This window comes from Lissotriton helveticus, chromosome 5_1 (assembly GCF_964261635.1).
Source record: "Lissotriton helveticus chromosome 5_1, aLisHel1.1, whole genome shotgun sequence".
NCBI lineage: Eukaryota > Metazoa > Chordata > Amphibia > Caudata > Salamandridae > Lissotriton > Lissotriton helveticus.
This window is the reverse complement of record NC_136065.1, coordinates 567,822,968-567,841,375: the sequence shown is the minus strand read 5'-3', so window position 1 is coordinate 567,841,375 and position 18,408 is coordinate 567,822,968. Positions and strand designations below refer to the sequence as shown.

At 40.0% G+C, this 18,408-nt stretch overlaps 1 protein-coding gene across 2 annotated transcripts in view; it reads right to left on the bottom strand.

The window, feature by feature from the left end:
* Positions 1-18,408, bottom strand: part of PRKG1 (protein kinase cGMP-dependent 1) — a 2,371,600-nt gene that overhangs the window by 1,316,567 nt on the left and 1,036,625 nt on the right. For both annotated transcript variants that reach the window (XM_078642916.1, XM_078642915.1), the window contains exon 3: positions 15,393-15,506. In XM_078642916.1, the coding sequence (XP_078499042.1) occupies positions 15,393-15,506 (114 nt within the window). The remainder of the gene's footprint in view (positions 1-15,392; positions 15,507-18,408) is intronic.

Genomic DNA, 18,408 nt, shown 5'->3' with positions numbered 1-18,408 from the left:
TTGGTGTGTGCTGGTGCTCACAAGCCTTTGTGTCCATGCACTGACAGGAGTGAGGTATAATCTGCACCGGTGTCATGGCTCAGCTGCCTCCCACCTGCCCAGCATAGGGTGCATTCTGACTAGTAAGGCACCATAATGGCATGGCCTAAATATCACCTGAGAAAAATTTGGTGCTCTAAATATCATTTGCAAAATTATTGTGTCATTGGAGTTGATGATCGAAAATCTACTGCCAAAGAAGCAACATGTTTTTTTTAAACTTATTTAGGCTATGATATTTATGTTATTGACATCCTGACAATGCTACAGCCTTCTTCTCCCCTTTTGGGAGGGTGAAGCTGTGGTCAGGCACTCCACAATGGACAGCAGTGAATGCTCTGATGCATTGATATAGAACAGTGGTCTAGTTCATTGGAAATGGCTGTTGCTGATGTATGCAAAAGATGGCTTTTATTGGAGAAAGGGCACTTTACAAGGAATTGCTACTACTCTAAAAGCGCCTTCAGTTGGCTAACTGGGACTTTTGAACTATCCAGGTTGTATAAGAGTATTCCAATTTTTGGAAAACATCTTGGTCCAAGCACTTTTTAGGTCGAGCATTCGAGACCTCTTCTCTACACTTTAGTATATGCTTATATGTGTATGCACTTTGTGGGCTCTGGAGATCAGTCATAGGACTTGTCTGCTTCCGCTTAGGGACTTTTTTACTGTACAACTGCTTCTATTTAACTGTCTGGATAGAAAATGACCAGCAGAGGTCAGTAAAATACCATAATTGCTTTCTGCTAAGGGACTTTCTTTGTTTACATTTTCTGGCAACTGCCACTTTAGCATACTCTAGATTGAAGTCCATAGAAATTGTCTTCCACAAGCACCGTATACAATAATATATTTTTCAAATCTTGCATTTTCAGTGATATGACCACTGAAGGCCCCGATTTTATATAAAAAACAGAGCTTTGGACTATGGCATTTCCCGCTGAAAGGCAATATTTCTCTCCATGTGTTACCATATGTGGAGTGCCACACAGTTTGGTGCATACTTTCCCTCCATGTTAAAGAACAGTAGATGTTTCAGCACCCAAGCTAAGCTATGTGCTGCATAGCTAAATACATATAAGGTCTCAAGGCGAGACCGATTACATTGTAAATGCTTGTTAGAATATCAGTTACCCAATGCAAATTCTGGATGGGACATTCACCAGGGATAGAGGAATGCCTATCATTTGAAAGCCTAACATCCTCTCAGAAAGGCTATTGCCCAGTTACATTTGATATTATCAATTTTTACTTTCTAATAGCAAAACCCAAGGTTGGACAGGCTACAATTATTTTGGTTTATAGAGGAACTCACATTGTAGAATATAGGTTGTTGTCCCTGCTTTCACAGTGTGAGAATCATAATAATTGACCTAGTCAATAGCACCAAGATATCTCAAAGCCTTTTGCTAAAGAGTTTTTAGTTTTTCAGATATGATATTTCTGCTATAGTTGCCTTATTTGGTTTTGGACAAATACTCCATATGGAGTTATAAAGTGTACACCTAGGACATTTCCACATTGCTGCAATTCAAACAATTAATTTGCAAAATAAAGAGATTTTATTTTGCCTGGAATAACACTTGAAGGTGACACACATTGATATAGTCTGAGAAGGAGCAAGAATCTAAAGGAACGTGTAGCAGCAGGTGGTTTTGGTAAGGGTGAACAGAGAACAGGTGGACAAATTAGGGACACTATTAAAGGACAGGGAGGTCAGGTGAGGGATAGAAAGAGGAGGCTGTGCAATATATGTTGACTGCTGATACGATTGTAGGTACAAAAGAGGATTGTGACATTTTGTTTTGGCTGTCTTAGAGCTCATGGGGCAGAGCTGGCACAGAAATAGATTACAGCTTTACTGGATTTGAATACGTAGAGTAAGGCAGATATATAACCTCAGTATGTTGGTGTTAGAAATGGGGTCTCTAGTTGGGAGTGGTTTACACCCTGTCCAAGTAGGGACATACACTCTAGTCAGGGTAAGTGTAGTACACAATAATTTTACCTCTGCTCACCCTCTGGTAGCTTGGCACAGAGCAGTCAGGCTAAACTAAAGAGGCAATGTGTAAAGTATTTGTGCACACACACAGTAACACAGTGAAACACCACAAAAGTACTCCACACCATTTCTGAAAAATAGTCAATATTATATGAGTAAAACAAGACCAGAACGACACAAAAATGCAACATACACAAGTCAAGATAAGAACCATTGATATTGAATGCAGGTATACGCTTAGAAAACAATTACTCCAACTGGTGCTATTTGGTCATGCTTGACCGAGACAAATCCATGAGTTCAGTCCGACCGCAAAGAAGTGAGTGCAGGCTGGCAACGGAAGTCGCCCGGACCCCAGTACAGTACCCTGGATGCATCAGTCTGGAGACAATATGGGGCGCAGGGGAGGTGATGCGTTGGTTGCAGGTGCATGACCTTGGTTCCTGGAGGCAACACAGTGTATTTGATGCATCTGTCTCACAATGCTATGGGTCAGTTCCAAGGTGTTGATGTTGAACCATAAGGTCGCAGGTGCTGCGTTGGAGTCAGAGTGGTGCGCCACAGACTTCGGTGAAGCGGTGCTCGAGACTCACGTAGCAGTGGTACTTCGGAGGCACTGCAGCACTATTGTGTTGTAAGTCGCGGCCATTGTGTTGTGCACTCAGCGAGCGGGGACCATGGCTTTAGTGCAGGCAGTGGCTATGCATCGATTTTACAGGGATGCGCCGGTTCCAAAGTGAGGTTTAGAGTTGATGCATTGATTTCTTGGCTGCAGCACCCAAATCAACTCCAAGGATCCAGGACTAGGTTTAGCACCACTTTGCAGGTCAGGACTCAGAGCAGAGGAGTCTAGGTGCTAGCAGCAAGATGCAGGTGAAGTATTTGATGGCACAGAGATTTCCAACAGGAGGCAAGCTCAACTCAAGCCCTTGGAGAAACTTTAGTAAGCAGAGTGTAGAGAGCGTAAAGCCCAGTCCTTTCACTCCAAGGCAAGAAGCAGCAGACAGCAGGCCAACAAAGCAAAGAAGCAGCAAAGGGGCACTCCCTCCTGGCAGTCCAAAAGCGTTTCTTCCTGGTAGAAGTGTTTCTACTGTTATGGGTTCAGGGGTCCAGTTCTTATACCCATTTTGGCCTTTGAATTAGGGAGACTTCAAAGGCATTTTTTGTAGTGCACAAGACCGTGCCCATCCCGGCCCTGGTCCAGACACACTACAGGGGGATATGGAGTTCTTTGTGGGGGGACAGGCACAGCCCTACTCGGGTGCAAGTGTCAACTCCTCCCACCACTCTAACTCAGGAAGACCCATCAGCCTGGTGATGGGCCATTAGGATATACAGGGCACACCTCAGCTCCTTTTGTGTGACTGTCTAGAGTGAATTTACAAATCCCAACTGTCATCCAAACCAGACTTGTATTCTAGGGACAGGCAGAGGCACTGATTGGTTAAAGAAAGAAAATGGCAACTTTTTAAAAGTGTAATTCAGGCCTTCAGTTTCAAAAACATCTTAGCTAAAAGATGTATTTTAAATTGTGAGTCCAGAGACAATAAACATCAATTTTCTGACAGCTCCCAACTGGAAGCTGCATGGCTAACCTATAGGAGAGATAGGCCTTGGTGTAGTGAAATGCAAATTTAGTGTTTTTTTACTACCAGGACATGTAAAACTTAAAAGCACATGTCCCAACCATAAATACACAGCACCCGGCCCCTGGGGCTACCTACAGCCTTCCTTAGGGGTGACTTACATGTAGTAAAAAGGAAGGTTTAGGTCCGGCAAATAGGTCTACTTCCCAGGTCGACATGTCAGTTAAAAACTGCACTAACAGGCTCTGCAGTGGCAGGCATGAGACATGTTTGGAGGGCTACTCATGTGGGGGGCACAATTAGTGCTGCAGGTCCACTAGTAGCATTTAGTGTGAAGGCCCTAGGTGCTTGTAGTACACTGAACAAGGGACTTACGAGTAAATCAAATATGCCAGTGATGGAGAAACCAAATGCCATTACATTTTAGAAACAGAGCACATGTACTGTAGCACTGGTCAGTAGTGGTAAAGTTCCCAGATTCCAAACACCAGCAAAAAACAAAGTCCAGTACACAATCAAAAATAGGAGGCCAGAAGCCAAATGGCAGGGGAAACAAGGACAAAAGATGCCAGGTCTAAGCATTATGGCATAAACAAATGAATATCTGCTGGAGAATAACATCAATGCACAGACTCCCTGAAATTTGAGCATCAATGATGAATGACAATGGCCAATTATGCACTGTAAGGTCCTAGAAGAAAGTGATAGGCATTAGTAGGATTCCATGGGAAAATAAATATATAGAAAGGGCTCCCAGACCCAGCCTTCCTAGGATAAAAAAAACCACCCTTAGGAGGTGAATTATTATTATTTAACTCCCCTACCAATATAATTATAGACTTTGCATTTTATAAATATTAGTATAACTCAATTCAATGATATTTCTTTTATAAACACCAAAAGAGTAAAAGGTTGAGCCAACTGAGTAGGTGGTGTAAGTAGGTGGCTTAACCCACAGTTTTTTTGAATTCGGTAGACTCACCACATATCTCCGGAGATTCCTATATAACCATTTGGCACTGCCAATAATAGATACAAATATTAAAACTGAGAACTTGAGAGTTTTGATAGAGTAACGTAATAAATAGCAGCTCTTCCTAACTGTGGGCTTCCTGAATTATTTTACAAACTTATGCTGTTAGAAAGAATTAGCATTTTGTGAAAAAATGTACACTAAGAGGAAAGGTTTAATCTTTGTGTGCAGTGCATAAATTGTAATTTTATTTTTTTTAAACTGTCTGCAGTGTATCACGCTGTCTGTGTTCGAGAGGAAGGACGCATTCCGTGTTTTTAATACCAGTATTAGAAATTATATGTGTTCTTCAGCTTTTTCATATTTTGCTTACCCCCACCAGAAAACCTCAAGTGCCTCAGGTATGAAATGAGAGCTAAAATTGTATTTTTATAATGTTTCTCAATTAAAAATTAATGGTCCAAAGTGCTTTTCAGACGTTAGATAAAATCAGTCGCTTGAAATGGTAGAAATGTTAAACTTGTTAACTTAATACATGAGAAACATTTTTTCTGAGAGCTATGCTACATTTAATTCATCTTCACTAAAATGTAACCTGACACTTTATCAGAGAAGCCACCAAGCACTGTTCAACCACTTTTCAATCATATCACTGGAACAGAGATGAGATCACTTATTCTGTACATTTTATTTAGCATTACTTAGATTTTTCTGGGCTATTAAACAGACTCACGGGTCCTATGGTTTAAGGATTGAGCTACTACTCTATGCAAAATATATCAGGTAATTTGTGGGAATATAAATATTTAGTTTTTGGAGAGATTTCCAGATTCTATCTCCACTTAATTCCAATAACATTTCAGTAAGGTGTATTCATTAATTTGTTGGGTAACTATTGATCACTTATTATAGAGTGTTATCCTTTGAAGCCCTTGACAGCTATTGGGAAGGTCCATGGCGTACAGCATGTTGTACGGCAAGAAAAAATCTAGGACATGGAGGCTTGGAAGAACTTATGTGGTAATTATGCTACCATGGTTGATGCATAATAGTGTGTTTATGAGAATCAAGCCACTTAAGCTGGAACAACTGTGGAAATGGTGCTGAGCAGCTGGTTGGCAACGGTACGATCACTACTGAAACAGATGATATGAGAAGAGGCAGCTAATAGGGGTTTGTGGAATTTCCACCACATTTCCGATAACTTAGGTTAAACATCATAGAAGAGTTTTCATCCAACCTCACCATTTTCACAATGTATCAAATAAAGATCTATTTAACCAATACATCGAGTAGAGGGGCGATTGAATAATAAGGGAAAGAGAAGCAAAGACTTTGCAAATGATGGCACATTCGCGAAGGAAGTAGACAAATTGCAAGCTAGTAGGAATGATCAAATGAAGAACATGTCAGCCTTCCCAACACTTAGTCACTTGGTTTCAAAATATAGAAATGTTATCAGAATTATGATTTGCTTGGCAAGTGATCTGCATTTTCTTTCCAAAAGGATAATTCTGTGACCGAATACACACTCAAATTTGGTAGAGATTGAAGTACAGAATTTAGAAGAGTGGCCAAATCCACAACATTTATATACTACGGCTTACACAAAAGATTAGAACTACAGTCATATCAAGCACATTGTTGTCGCTATGTGGGTTTGCTATCTGCATCAAATTAGAAAGTAGTCATTTTTCAAATGTGTTGAAAACAGGAGTATAAGATCTGAAACTTTCAATGGTATTTTGACCACAATAATCATATGCTGGATGGATGGGCTGCATACTACATTCAAAAATACAATGGAGACCAGGATTAATGGATCAAAACAATCATACTGAAAGCATTAGGTAATAATAGTTGCCGATATACTGAATATGCTAAAGCTGCTCAAAGCAATGACCTCTTGCTAGCAAGACAAGCAAAATGAAATTGTGAGTGAAACAATATTATAGTTTTATGAAATAAAAACAAAGTTATAAAGGCATTAAATAATGAATCTATGAAAGATAAAAAGACACTGTATATCTGATTTCCAAACATTATTAACAATACACAATTATCTAACCCTTCCATCAATTTTGCTCAAACAAAAGAGGAATTTTCAAGCCAGCGGAAGCCAACAAACTTCACCATCCAGGCACATTGCTACCCTACAGGCAAATTATGTGATTATAGGGATCACATTGCAAAGAAAGAAAAAATATTATTTGTAGTGTTTTAAATATTTTTACAAATAAATGCAATTTATTTCAATTATGCTCAATCGCTGGTTATAGTTGGAAGGTTGTAATTATTTTATGATTATAAAAAATTGCTAGTGTTGGTTAATTGATTTAATAAGTTGGTGATCCCTAGAGTTCTTGCTGCCTGGCCCTAGGTTGCTTATGAAATCATTAATCAAATAAATTGTTTAAATCGCTGAAGCTTTAAGCATGTGCAGATGTGTTGTTACAAAATATTATGGCAAATGAACTGTTCTTGCATATCTTTACATTTCCTTGAAAACATACATTTTGTGACTTAAACGCATATTACATAGACTGTATTTTCTAGGTGTTCATCTGCTGTGACTGAAAGGAAAATCATACCCTCTGGGCTGAAGAAATGAATGGTTCAATAGAAATGTGAACTCAAACAAGCTCGGTTGGAGAATTTTAACACTGCTTCCCTGAGTTAACAGCGGATGTAATTCTTTCTGGAATTAATATAACTGAGAGGCAATAGCATTACACCAACTCCTGTCATTGCATCTGAGGGAATACTTTACAAACGCAGGGGGAATAATTGAATTCTCTTTCCAATTTAAAATTATCCTTATGCTTATTCTGAATGTATTTTTGTAAGAGAATAGAAACACTTTTATACATGCGTGTGTATACAAGCATGTATCTATGTAGCAAGTTTGAGCAGCTATTTAGGCATTCGCCTCTGTTATATGACGTGATAGGCAGGCCATGAGCTGGAATTCTTTCAGAGCAACTAAGACCTTCAATCTGATGACCATGGCAAACTGAGTACCATTGAAGTGGGTAATGCCAACAACTTTCCTAGATAGCACTTAGAAATGTCTAAACTATGATATTCAGTACAATGCTAACAAAATTAATAAAATTATCTTAAAGATATTGGTTTCCTTCGGGACTAACATGATCAAACAGTAGTTTAAATAGATATATGTTGGCTGTGGATGGGATCCCATTTATATATGATTTTCAGGTACACAATTCAATTTCATCTAGAAAAAGGTACAACAAGGTGCAATTACACCTTATTTATAAATATGTAAATACAAATATACAGCTGCATCTTATTAGTGCGGAGCTACTGATGTACACCCTACTCAACACTAGGGGCCAGATTTACAATGGATTTTTGCATGTGCAATTGGGTTTCCGACCCGTTCTGTGGGCCATGTACTAACACTATTTTGTGAGTCGCAAATAATTTGCGACACACAAAATAGTGTTTAGGGACTCGTTATTAGGAAGGGGTGTTCCCTTCCTAATAGCGACTCTACAAGACATGTAGGAATGTTTTGCGACTGCAAAATACTCGCAGTTTACCACCCTCTTCAGTAGGGTGGGAAAAGCACTCGCAAACGGAAAGGGGTCCCCAGGGGACCCCTTTCCCTTTGGGAATGCATGCGCAAACATTTGTTAAGGGCAGGCATTGTTTTAAAATGCATCCCGTTTTTCTTTAAGGAAAACGGGCTGCATTTTTTTTTTAAAACAGCTTTATTTAAAAGTAGTACCAGACATGGAGGTCTGCTGACCCTAGCAGGCCACTATCCCTGGGAGTGCCCGCCATTCCCAATGGGGTTGCAAATTGCAACAGCCTCATTAATATTTGCAACCCCATTGGGAATTACTATAGCGTGTCAGACACTGTTGTACATTGAAAGTTGCAACTCGCAATTTGTCACAATTTGCGAGTCACAATTTCCAATGGTCATGCATCTAGCCTCAATAGCTTAAAGGCTTATACATATTTCAGGGGTATTCCTGTTTCTGCCAGCATCTAATTCAGGCACTTTGTGTAGTAAAATAACCAATGAGGAACGGAGGTACTCATGCTGTGTCTTTCTACTATAAAGACATAGCATGAACATATATTTTTTTAATTTTCAAAAATAATGTGTTTGATAGTTAACTTTTGAAAGGGACATTTGTAGTCTGTTCAAATAAGTATGTTCCAAAAATCGCTGTTTACCATTTTTATAAAAACATGTATTAGATAGTGTATTACACTGATGCTATATATATCTTTCATATTGTCCTATGGAATAAAATCGGTTCCAAAAATAGGACACAAATGGAGGAAAAATGTTGAAGAAAGGAGGGAATAAAGATGCAGATGGGGTGACAAGAAAATGCATGACATTGCAGTGCATGTTTGTGTTCTTAGGATCTAAAGTAGAGTTGAGAGGTAATGATTTTACTTTTTCACGTTGTACATCCACATCACGGCTTAAGGGATCGTGTAGTATTGGAGGTATATGGTGAACTGTTGGATTTTAATGAGCAGATTTTCAGGACTGCCATGGGGAGCTTGCTTGCCTGAATGCTCTAATAAGGTGTTTTCTGGTGCCTGATCATTAAATTAAGAGTGGCAGTGGCCCCTCAAACTACAGATATCTTGATTAAGTGCCGACTGTTGCTGTTGCATCAAAATCCCTTTCCTACTACAGTCACCAACGAAGAAGAACTCAAAGTTCCTATATTGCAGTATGGGCCACAACTTTCATTTAGGTAGGTGGATAAAGTAACACACCCTTTTTACTCCAGCTATAATACAATAAAGCCCTGTGGAATCGTCTACAGAGGTAGGCTTATGAAAAGGCAATTTTTGGGATTCTTCATATTTCATGGCCATTGTGGAGACCACAAATAGTGAAAGGGGCCTTACACCCATTGGCTAACTTGGCATCACCCATCTACAAAATATAGGCTGATACAATGTCTCAAATACCATGTGCTGCTGCTATGCGTGGGAGGTAAGGCAGTCACACCAGTGAAATTAATCGGCAGGTCAGTGGTCCATCAATGACTTTGCCAGACATAGACAAAATCAGAAGAGCATCTTGAGAAACACTCTGTAGAGTGAACCAAGGGTGGGTTCAGTGCTAAAATGGCCATTCACAGTGAAATGTGTGTATTGACATCAATGAACCTGGAGCTTGCCTGCTATCTATGGTTTATTTTTACAGCAAGGGTAAAAGAAAAGGACACCCTTTGATTAGACAACAGAAACAGTGGGAAATCTCCTACTCTGGCCTGGTAGAGCATGAAACAAATTTCTTGCGATCATACAACTTTCCAAGTATGCAAATGTGTCCATTACGACTTTTCTGCCGAGATTTAATATCAAATAAATTCGGCCATCATAACTGAGATGTCACTCAATTCCAGTAGGAGTTATAAATTCCAAGATACCATTTGTTTACTTCTTAAACACAATCTGAAACTCATTTCTTATTCTTTCATAGGTTTGATACTTCTCCCTCAAGCAGCAACACTGCTAATATTTTTTGTTTTCTGCTGTCATTTTAAATTGAATAAAGTCAACATCAGCCCACTTTGAGGATCACATGGGACACTAGCACTGAATACCTTTAAGGATATTGACTTTTTGGTAGAAGATTTTACATTCACTGCATTTTTCTTTGTAAGTGTAAGAGAGATGACAATGATGATGATAGATTGAAGCAATTTTTATTTGTTTTCGCTTAGTAGGGACTTGAGGTTCAGTTTTCTTCGGTGCTTGATGTACCTTGGGATACATATGCATGAGAAAAACAATATAGGTGTAAATTGTTACCGCTGCATCTGAGACTGTACGGAGAGGGAAAGGACTGACAGCAGTATCACTCTCTATACACATGGGAATTATTTCCATGTACACACTGGGACTGATGCCTTAGGGGTACAGGAATCCCATTAAAATCATATAATTTGATGCTCTGGGTTCATTTTCTATATTTTCCATAACAACACATTTTAATATTTGGGTTTTCTTTTACATTTACTTTTAAAATATGCATTTGTGAAAGAAAAGCCCCTTTTTCAGAGCGTTCCTTAACCTAGGGAATTGTTTCCGCAGTGTGATTCTGAAAATTATTTTCAAAAATAAAAAATGATTAAACCAAATCAAGGAAACATTGTTGATGAATATTGACAAGCCTTATACTTAGGTGGGCGGCATAGTATTTAAATATCAAATACCTCTCATGTTGCTAACTAATTTTTTGGCAGCATAGACCAGTGGCGCTGGATCTTTGCCTCCCATCCAATAGTACTGCACAATACTATTAAATATTACACAGCAGTGCTGTCTGATGTGCTTGCCAATGCGTATACCACACAGGTGAATTGCTCTCCTCAACTGTGCCAAATGTTATGAATGTTCTGTTTCCGGGTTGGATTGTTCCATGGCCGCTTCGTGAGTGAGGGGTCTATAGGAAACAATGTAGGACCATGGTGGTAATGGCCCTGATGTAACGGGAGGAGTGAAACAATGGCCCAGGGTCCCGCAACCCGTGGCAGAAAACCAATACTTGTGGTGTGGTGTCATTCAGGTTACCCACCTACTGTGATGTTCGAAAGCAGACCACCTTATTGGGCCCTGACAATGGGGAGGTGCACCTTGCAAAATCCATTCATCCCTATCCACCCCTTGCCTTTATCAGTGAAAACTGGCAATACAGAGGAGGCTGTGAAAACAATGCCCAGATACAGTTCACAATGTTGGTTATTTAGCGATAGATGCTAACATAGTTGAAGGGACCCCTCGGTTCAATTTGGTCATTTCTGCCAGGAGCCCATCAGTGTGCCGGGAGTAATTAAACTACTGTGCAATGAAAAGGCTAAGTGGTATGTTTTACCTTCCATCGAACCACAGAGGGATTAATCTATGCATTTCTTTTCTTTACCAGATGACTGTAATAAGGCTAACATCATCCGCGAGCGCAAGTGTTTGCCTGCCAGATTTCCAACTGTATGGCTAAATATATAAAAGAGCAAATACGTATAGGGAATCAAGTTTGCAGACCTTGGCTGTACGGGAGTTCCTACACTCATTTTCAATTTAAATCCAGCATCATCCCAAATTTAAGAAACTCCACTTGTGACACAGGTCACATATTTAGGAGCATGTTTAGGTAGTGAGTCTACCATTTCAGTTTTAATGAATGCTGACTAGGGATGTTAAAAAAACCAAGAAAATGTATATGCTCTTGAGCAAATGCTGTCAATTCCAGAACGCCTATCCCGGCGACATGGTGCGTGTCAATATTTTTCCATTACAGCACTCTATCTCTCCATTAATCAACCAAAAGACACAATGCTGTGTTGAAAATGTAATACGTCTTCGTTGCAGGACCTCTTTTCTGAGATGGATAAGGAAGTATCATGTAAGCCTCTTGGAAATTTGCCTTTGTGTTAGGGTACTATATACAGACCAACCAGTTTCAGTAGCGTATGGCTTAGTGCTCAGTGTGGTAGTTGGGAACAGCCATAATATTTCCAAGATCTTTAGTAGGCATGATAATGGAGTTCCACTAAAAAATTTAGTGCGTCTGAGGCCTGGAAATCCCTGACAACAGTATTCAGATGACAGGGAGACATCTGTGGTTCAATAAGCTGCAGAAGACCATTGTTGCTTTCCCGAATATGTACCTATAAACTACTGCATTCACAAGCTAATGTTTCTCTTTCCCTTGTTTGTGCACTGCCAATCAGTCCCAAAAAGACCTCAGCACTGCTGTAAAAAAAATCTGTCTATTCCACCGCGCATCAAACAGGAAAGCTGTCAAGGTTTTTCTACCTGCATGATGGCACAGCTTGCTTTTGACAACTTTTGGTACCATCTCACAGGTTTTGCATCTCAACTTTTGGGTATTTGTCAATCGTAATTCTGCGTGAGTGCGTATACCGCAACTCTTTTCTTCAAAAATGAAGTGCTCAAAACAGCTTTATGGACACCAATGAGTCGTCTAAATACATTTTCTGAACAGACAACCAGAGGAGCTGGTGCAACAATGGGACCAATTTAACAAATCTATCTGCCCTCGTGATCATCCAGGTCACTCATTTCAGTACATTCCATAATCAAAAAATCCTAAATATTCATCTTAAGAAACTGGCGGCATAGAAAATCCCCAGAGGTTGTGATGCCCCTTCTAAGGAGTCAAAGCACTATTAATTAATAATATTTGCATGACTGTCCATCTAATGCAAAGACTCATGTCATGAGATTCTAAAAATGCAATCTGGTTAATCGGATAAAGGCTTTGTATTACTTTTAGGGTTTAATTGAATGGCTACTTTCCCAGACCACTGGCAGCAAAGGGAACCTCTTTAGCACCTTCACTAGCCAGGGTACTCTCACCATCTGAGAGAGTAATGTAAGCATTGAGACCTGGCTGTTCTCGCTTCTTTCACACAGGAAACAAGGAGGGAAGAGGAGTATGACTCGTAAATGTCCTACTGTTCTCTATGGACAGTGTAGGGCCCCATACTGAGGGTGGATGGTTACTGGTGATGAGCGCTGGCACTCATTTGGGAGCTGGGACTTATTTTTCATCAACAGACCATGACGAGAGCAAGAGAGTAAAAGGCAAAGAAAAAAGAACGAAGGACACTAAAAATATGAATTGCTTGACAATGGGAGAAGGCAGGCATAAATGAGAACCTGCAAAGGCGGGACAAAGAGACAGGAAATGTAGGGTGGTGGCAGAAAGAGGCAGAAGAGGTGGGATCCCTGGTATTCATCAACCCCTGCTCGTGTTGTCTATTTTGCAAACTAAGGGCCACATGCATCAAACCAAGGAATTGCCATTCCTAAATTTGGATTTTTAAGAAATCGCAATTCAGGAAAAATGGCAATTCCTACACATTCCTTATTTACGACTCGCAAATTGCGAATCGCAAATAAGAAATGGCTTCCAATTCATTCCTATGGCCCTAGAGGCCCATAGGAATCAATGGAAATTGCATGCGCAATTTGCGAGTATCAAATAGGTACTCGCAAATTGTGCATGCAATTTCAAGGGTGCAAGGGTGGCAAAAGGACACCCTGATGCACCCCTGAAAGTGCAATTAAAAACATGTTGCACACATACATGCCCCAAGGGTATGTTTGTGTGCATCATAGAACTTTGAAAAATTCACTTTTGTGCATTTTTCAAAGTTTTTGCAAATTACCATCAACTTTAAGTTGATGGTAATTTGTTTTTCTTAAAAGCGAAATCACAATTTTTTTTTGTTTTTGCATTGCATTTAGGGAATTGCAATTTGCGATTCCCTAAATGCAATCGCAATTTAAGTAATCGCCAATTTTGCAATAACTTAAATAGCGACTTTTGCATTTGGGATGATGCAAAAATTGTGGTCTCTGCCCCTTTGCGACCAAAAAAAACCAATGATGCATGTGCCCCTAAGCACTGTAAAACACGAACACCAAATGATTCATAAATTATTTGCCCAAAAGTAATACAACTCATTTCCATAAACTGCAGACAGAGTTGAGTACTTATCAGTTTAACAAAATACAGATCACACATTAGAATGCTGCAGTTCGGCTTTGGAGTACAGTGCTGATGTGTTTCTTTATCCTCTGACAATATTTGGTTTAAACAGTTAATATTTCTTTGCAATAGGACAAATAAATCTTGACATGTGCAAACACATTTTTAGTTTGTACTTATTCAAGTCCTTTCTTAATCCGACTCTAATTATTTTCTCTCAGGCAGGCGTAATTTAAGAACATATCAACTCAAGTGAAGCAAATAGCTAATTTTGCCTGCAGTTGAGAGAAATAAGTGGCGCCCTGTGCGATAAAATTCTCCAAGCAGAAAGACAAGTATGAGTATAAATGTTTAAAAGTTGCAACAGAAATTAGCGAACCTTTTAGCAGATTCAGCTTCAGGCCAGAAGACTTGATAAGCTAACAACAATTCTTTCAGCGACAGAAACTATATATTTTTTTAATAATACAGACCACCTAAATAGGAAACAACTTTTGCAAAACCTGAATGAACAGTGCTAAAATGCGAGAAATCAAATATTAAGAACAGAAAGTCTTCGCCATGCAAGATTGAACACTGCAATTTTCAAATGGTTTTGCAGAAAAGTTATAGAAGGTCAGCATGTTTGAAGATATGAGAACAGATTTACAGTGTTTTTTTTGGGTGGGTGTGACTTACACCAGAGGTACTCCTTAATTTCCAGGAATAAATTGCACCAACTCATTCAAGAAATAGTTATGAATCAAATTCATAGGAATAACATTGGCATATCTCAAGACTTCATGTTTAGGCTGTGGATGGAGCATCTTAAAGGTGTATGACACTATATTGTGGTTGTTAAAATCGACCTGCCTTAACATTCCACCAGCAACATCGACCTTCCACTGTATTGCAAGGGAAGCATATAGTTACTAATCTTTTAACTCAAGCCACCCTTAACCTAAGAGTTATGTATAAGTGGAATTAAGAACAGTAAAATCGTGCTTCCCTTATAATACAGTGGTAGGTCAGTGCGATGTTATTTCCAGGCAACACATCATATGAGATGCAGCCAACGGCCTGTGCAGATAAGAGCGGTGAGGCCGGGTGGCGGAGAATTTCAACAGACAACGGCGATGGAAAATGTATTATTTATTAAATTTTCCCTCATGGTCATCTGTCGTTTCCCACCAACCCGGCCCCACCTCCGCACCACTCTTACAGCCAAATGCCGCGGCAGATGAGATGTAGCTACCCCTTGTCATCTTAAAAAGAGAGAAGTCTTACTTTTGACTGTTGCTGTCCTCGTGCAGTTGTACAGGATGGCCAGCTCACCGAATACCTTTCCTGGACCCATGGTGCAGAGCTTCATGTTTTCTTTTGTTACTTCAACTTTCCCATCTGTTGAAAAATAGAATTGCCAAAAATTAGTGATTTTCTGATTTTCAAAGCTTGGTTGGTTAATGGACAGTTTGTTGCCATAATTCACTTTTCAAATACACTTCTGTTAAATTTTTCAATGCGCTGAAAGTCATTCATAATTACTTCATACTTAAATAGGGAGGGATTTGTTATGAACCCTGCAAGCGTGGAAAGGCCAGTGCACAGATTTTCATTACTCTGCCCAAATGTTTTTGCGCCCCTCCCGAGGCTGTGCTGTTTTGTTGCTTTTTGAGCAATTTGGCCCACCCTGCTTGTGATACTGTGTACATTGGTAGTCTGCGTCAAGCTCCACCTACTTGTAGCTTTATTATTATTTCTGACACCTGGTAGTTTCTTGCTGCTGAGTCTGGAGACTGAGGCACACAGATAGGGATGAAAGATAACCTGCTATAGGCCCAACCTGACTCAAAAGCATCAATTCTACTTGTCCTGAAGCTTTGTGGATAGTCTCAGATAACTGACCTCCTGTACGCTGTCATTACACGTAACCTATACATTCTGATGACCCATCAGAATTATACATTCTGGGCCTTTGTGTAATTTACTATGATTTGGTATTCACAAACTACGAGTTTACTTTTACTACTAGCAATTTTACATCTAGGGGGACTTCGCACTCATGTCCTATCTTTTTATGTGTAGAGTTCTCCGCCCTTACTGCAGAGTCTCTGCAGTCAGAAAGTTACTATTAGTTTAATTAAACTTGTAGTCTGTGAATACTACACAAAAAGTACATTTACATAAAAAATTAAGCTTAGCTTTGTGGCTCAGGCCCTATGTGTGTTTCACACAGAGAGTTGACCTTTGTGTTAATTTTTTCAACATCTTGTATGTAATTCCATATATTTCCCCACCCCTGAAATTACTAGGACCACCATAATGGTAAGACTAGGGTGAGGAGCAAAAGAGATATTAATAGTTCACTCATAATGAGAGTCTTAATATCTATACATCTTTAAAGCACCTAAATATCTCTAGGCAGTGTCAATAAGCAGACTTTCTAAAAGACAAAATCCAATTCTCAACTCACTCACTCACTCAAAGCAATCTTGGACAATTATCAAAAATCACAACTCTAAGGTATACTATGAAGCTTCCTGATTTACTCCACTCACTTCACAGTTTACTGCCAAGCTTCATTTCATAGATTTTTCTATAAACTTTTATAACACTAATCCCTGCTCAGTAGTTGTCCCTTCTCAGATTTTTAATCCATGTGATATGAGACTCTTCTCTACTCTCCTCCACTCCTCTACCACCACAACAAGTGGTTGAACAAATCATCAGCAGTGCTTCCACACACCTTCTCTATTCTGGCAGTTGTGTGGAAAGTATGTAATATGATTCTGCTCCTTTAGCAACCTTCGCGTTTTCTAGTTCCAGTCTTGATTATTCTCGAAGAACCACAATGGCGGTTGCATCCAGGCCATTTAACATTGCGGCGGGTGCTGCAGTGCTAAACAGCCATGTCGTTCATTTCCCTGCACTACGTGGCAGGCACCACACGGTGCCTGTCGCTTAGTGCAGGGAAATGGTGCCCCCCCAGTGCACCACCACCACCCCTAAACACAAGGGGGGCCCGCAACGGGCCCCGCAGCCAATCCCGGCCACCCTTACCATAGTGGTTTCACCGCCATGGAAAGGCTGGCTTCAGGCAGCATTGCAATTTGGAGAACGGTACCTGCTAGGCACCGGTACCATTTTACACATGCTGACCGCTCTGCCATGCAATCGGAACGATTGCCTGTGGCGGACCATGAGGGCATTCTTTATGATTGCCACGGTACCAGAACGATTCCCCCCGCCATCGTAATATGGCGGTAGGAAAATTGCAGTCCGATGGTGGAGGGCCCGCTACAGCACGGCTGGCGGTGGTGGGCCCTCCACCATCTATCTATTGATGGCAAAACTACATGAGGTTCTGCCATCAATATATATTACATGTGGAATTTATGATTGTATTGCTGTGTTTGTCTTTTTTATTTAAATGTACTGCAAAGCAACTTAACCACCGATCAATCGCGCAGACACATCGAACAAAATATGTCATTCTTACATCCACACAAGAGCATCTCTGAGAGTATAGGCAGCTGGTACTTTTCTCTTTTCTCGCAAGGATTAAGGAGTCACTATCACAATACTTTTCTGGCAATGAAATGTTCAACAATATTGCAAGTGTCAGTGCGCCTGCTACGGTAAGTCAATACTAGACAGTCACAAGGGGCAACACAAACAGATGCATGCCAGCCTGCACAAACGCATCAATTATGGCTCCATTGTCAGTGTCAGTGCAATGTTGTCAATGTAATGTTGCTCTTGGCATCAAGAATCAATGTGCTGCAAAGCATTACAACCTATTTTGTAGAAATCGCTTTCTTGTAAGGATGTTCACAATGTAAATTGCACAGAATGCATATGGGATTGTAATGTTTAGAGTCATAGTTCAAACACTCCAGCAGAAGAGGGCGTTCTAAATTGTATTATACGTTACTGGGCTTTATCTGTAATTTTCATTAGTCATGCAACTCACAGCAATGTGGAAAGGATTGGAATATAAAGGTGTATGATGGTTTTCATAAAACGTCAGAGAACATAATTTTGTGGTCAGTACAGTCAGCACATGCCAACAATAATTTTACATACAGAAAGAGAACAGTAAAACTACAGTCTGTCAAATGGTAAGATGGCGGCAGTGAGAGACTCTGGGGAGGCTGAGATCCTGAAACTTTCTTGTCTACCACTCATCCTTCCTCCCTGTAAGAGAGATGGATGATTGAGACGAATGATGGCTCCTACATTATGATGGAGTAACATCACCCCTTGCTGAAAGTCAGCAGGGGAAAGGATATGAATAAAATGA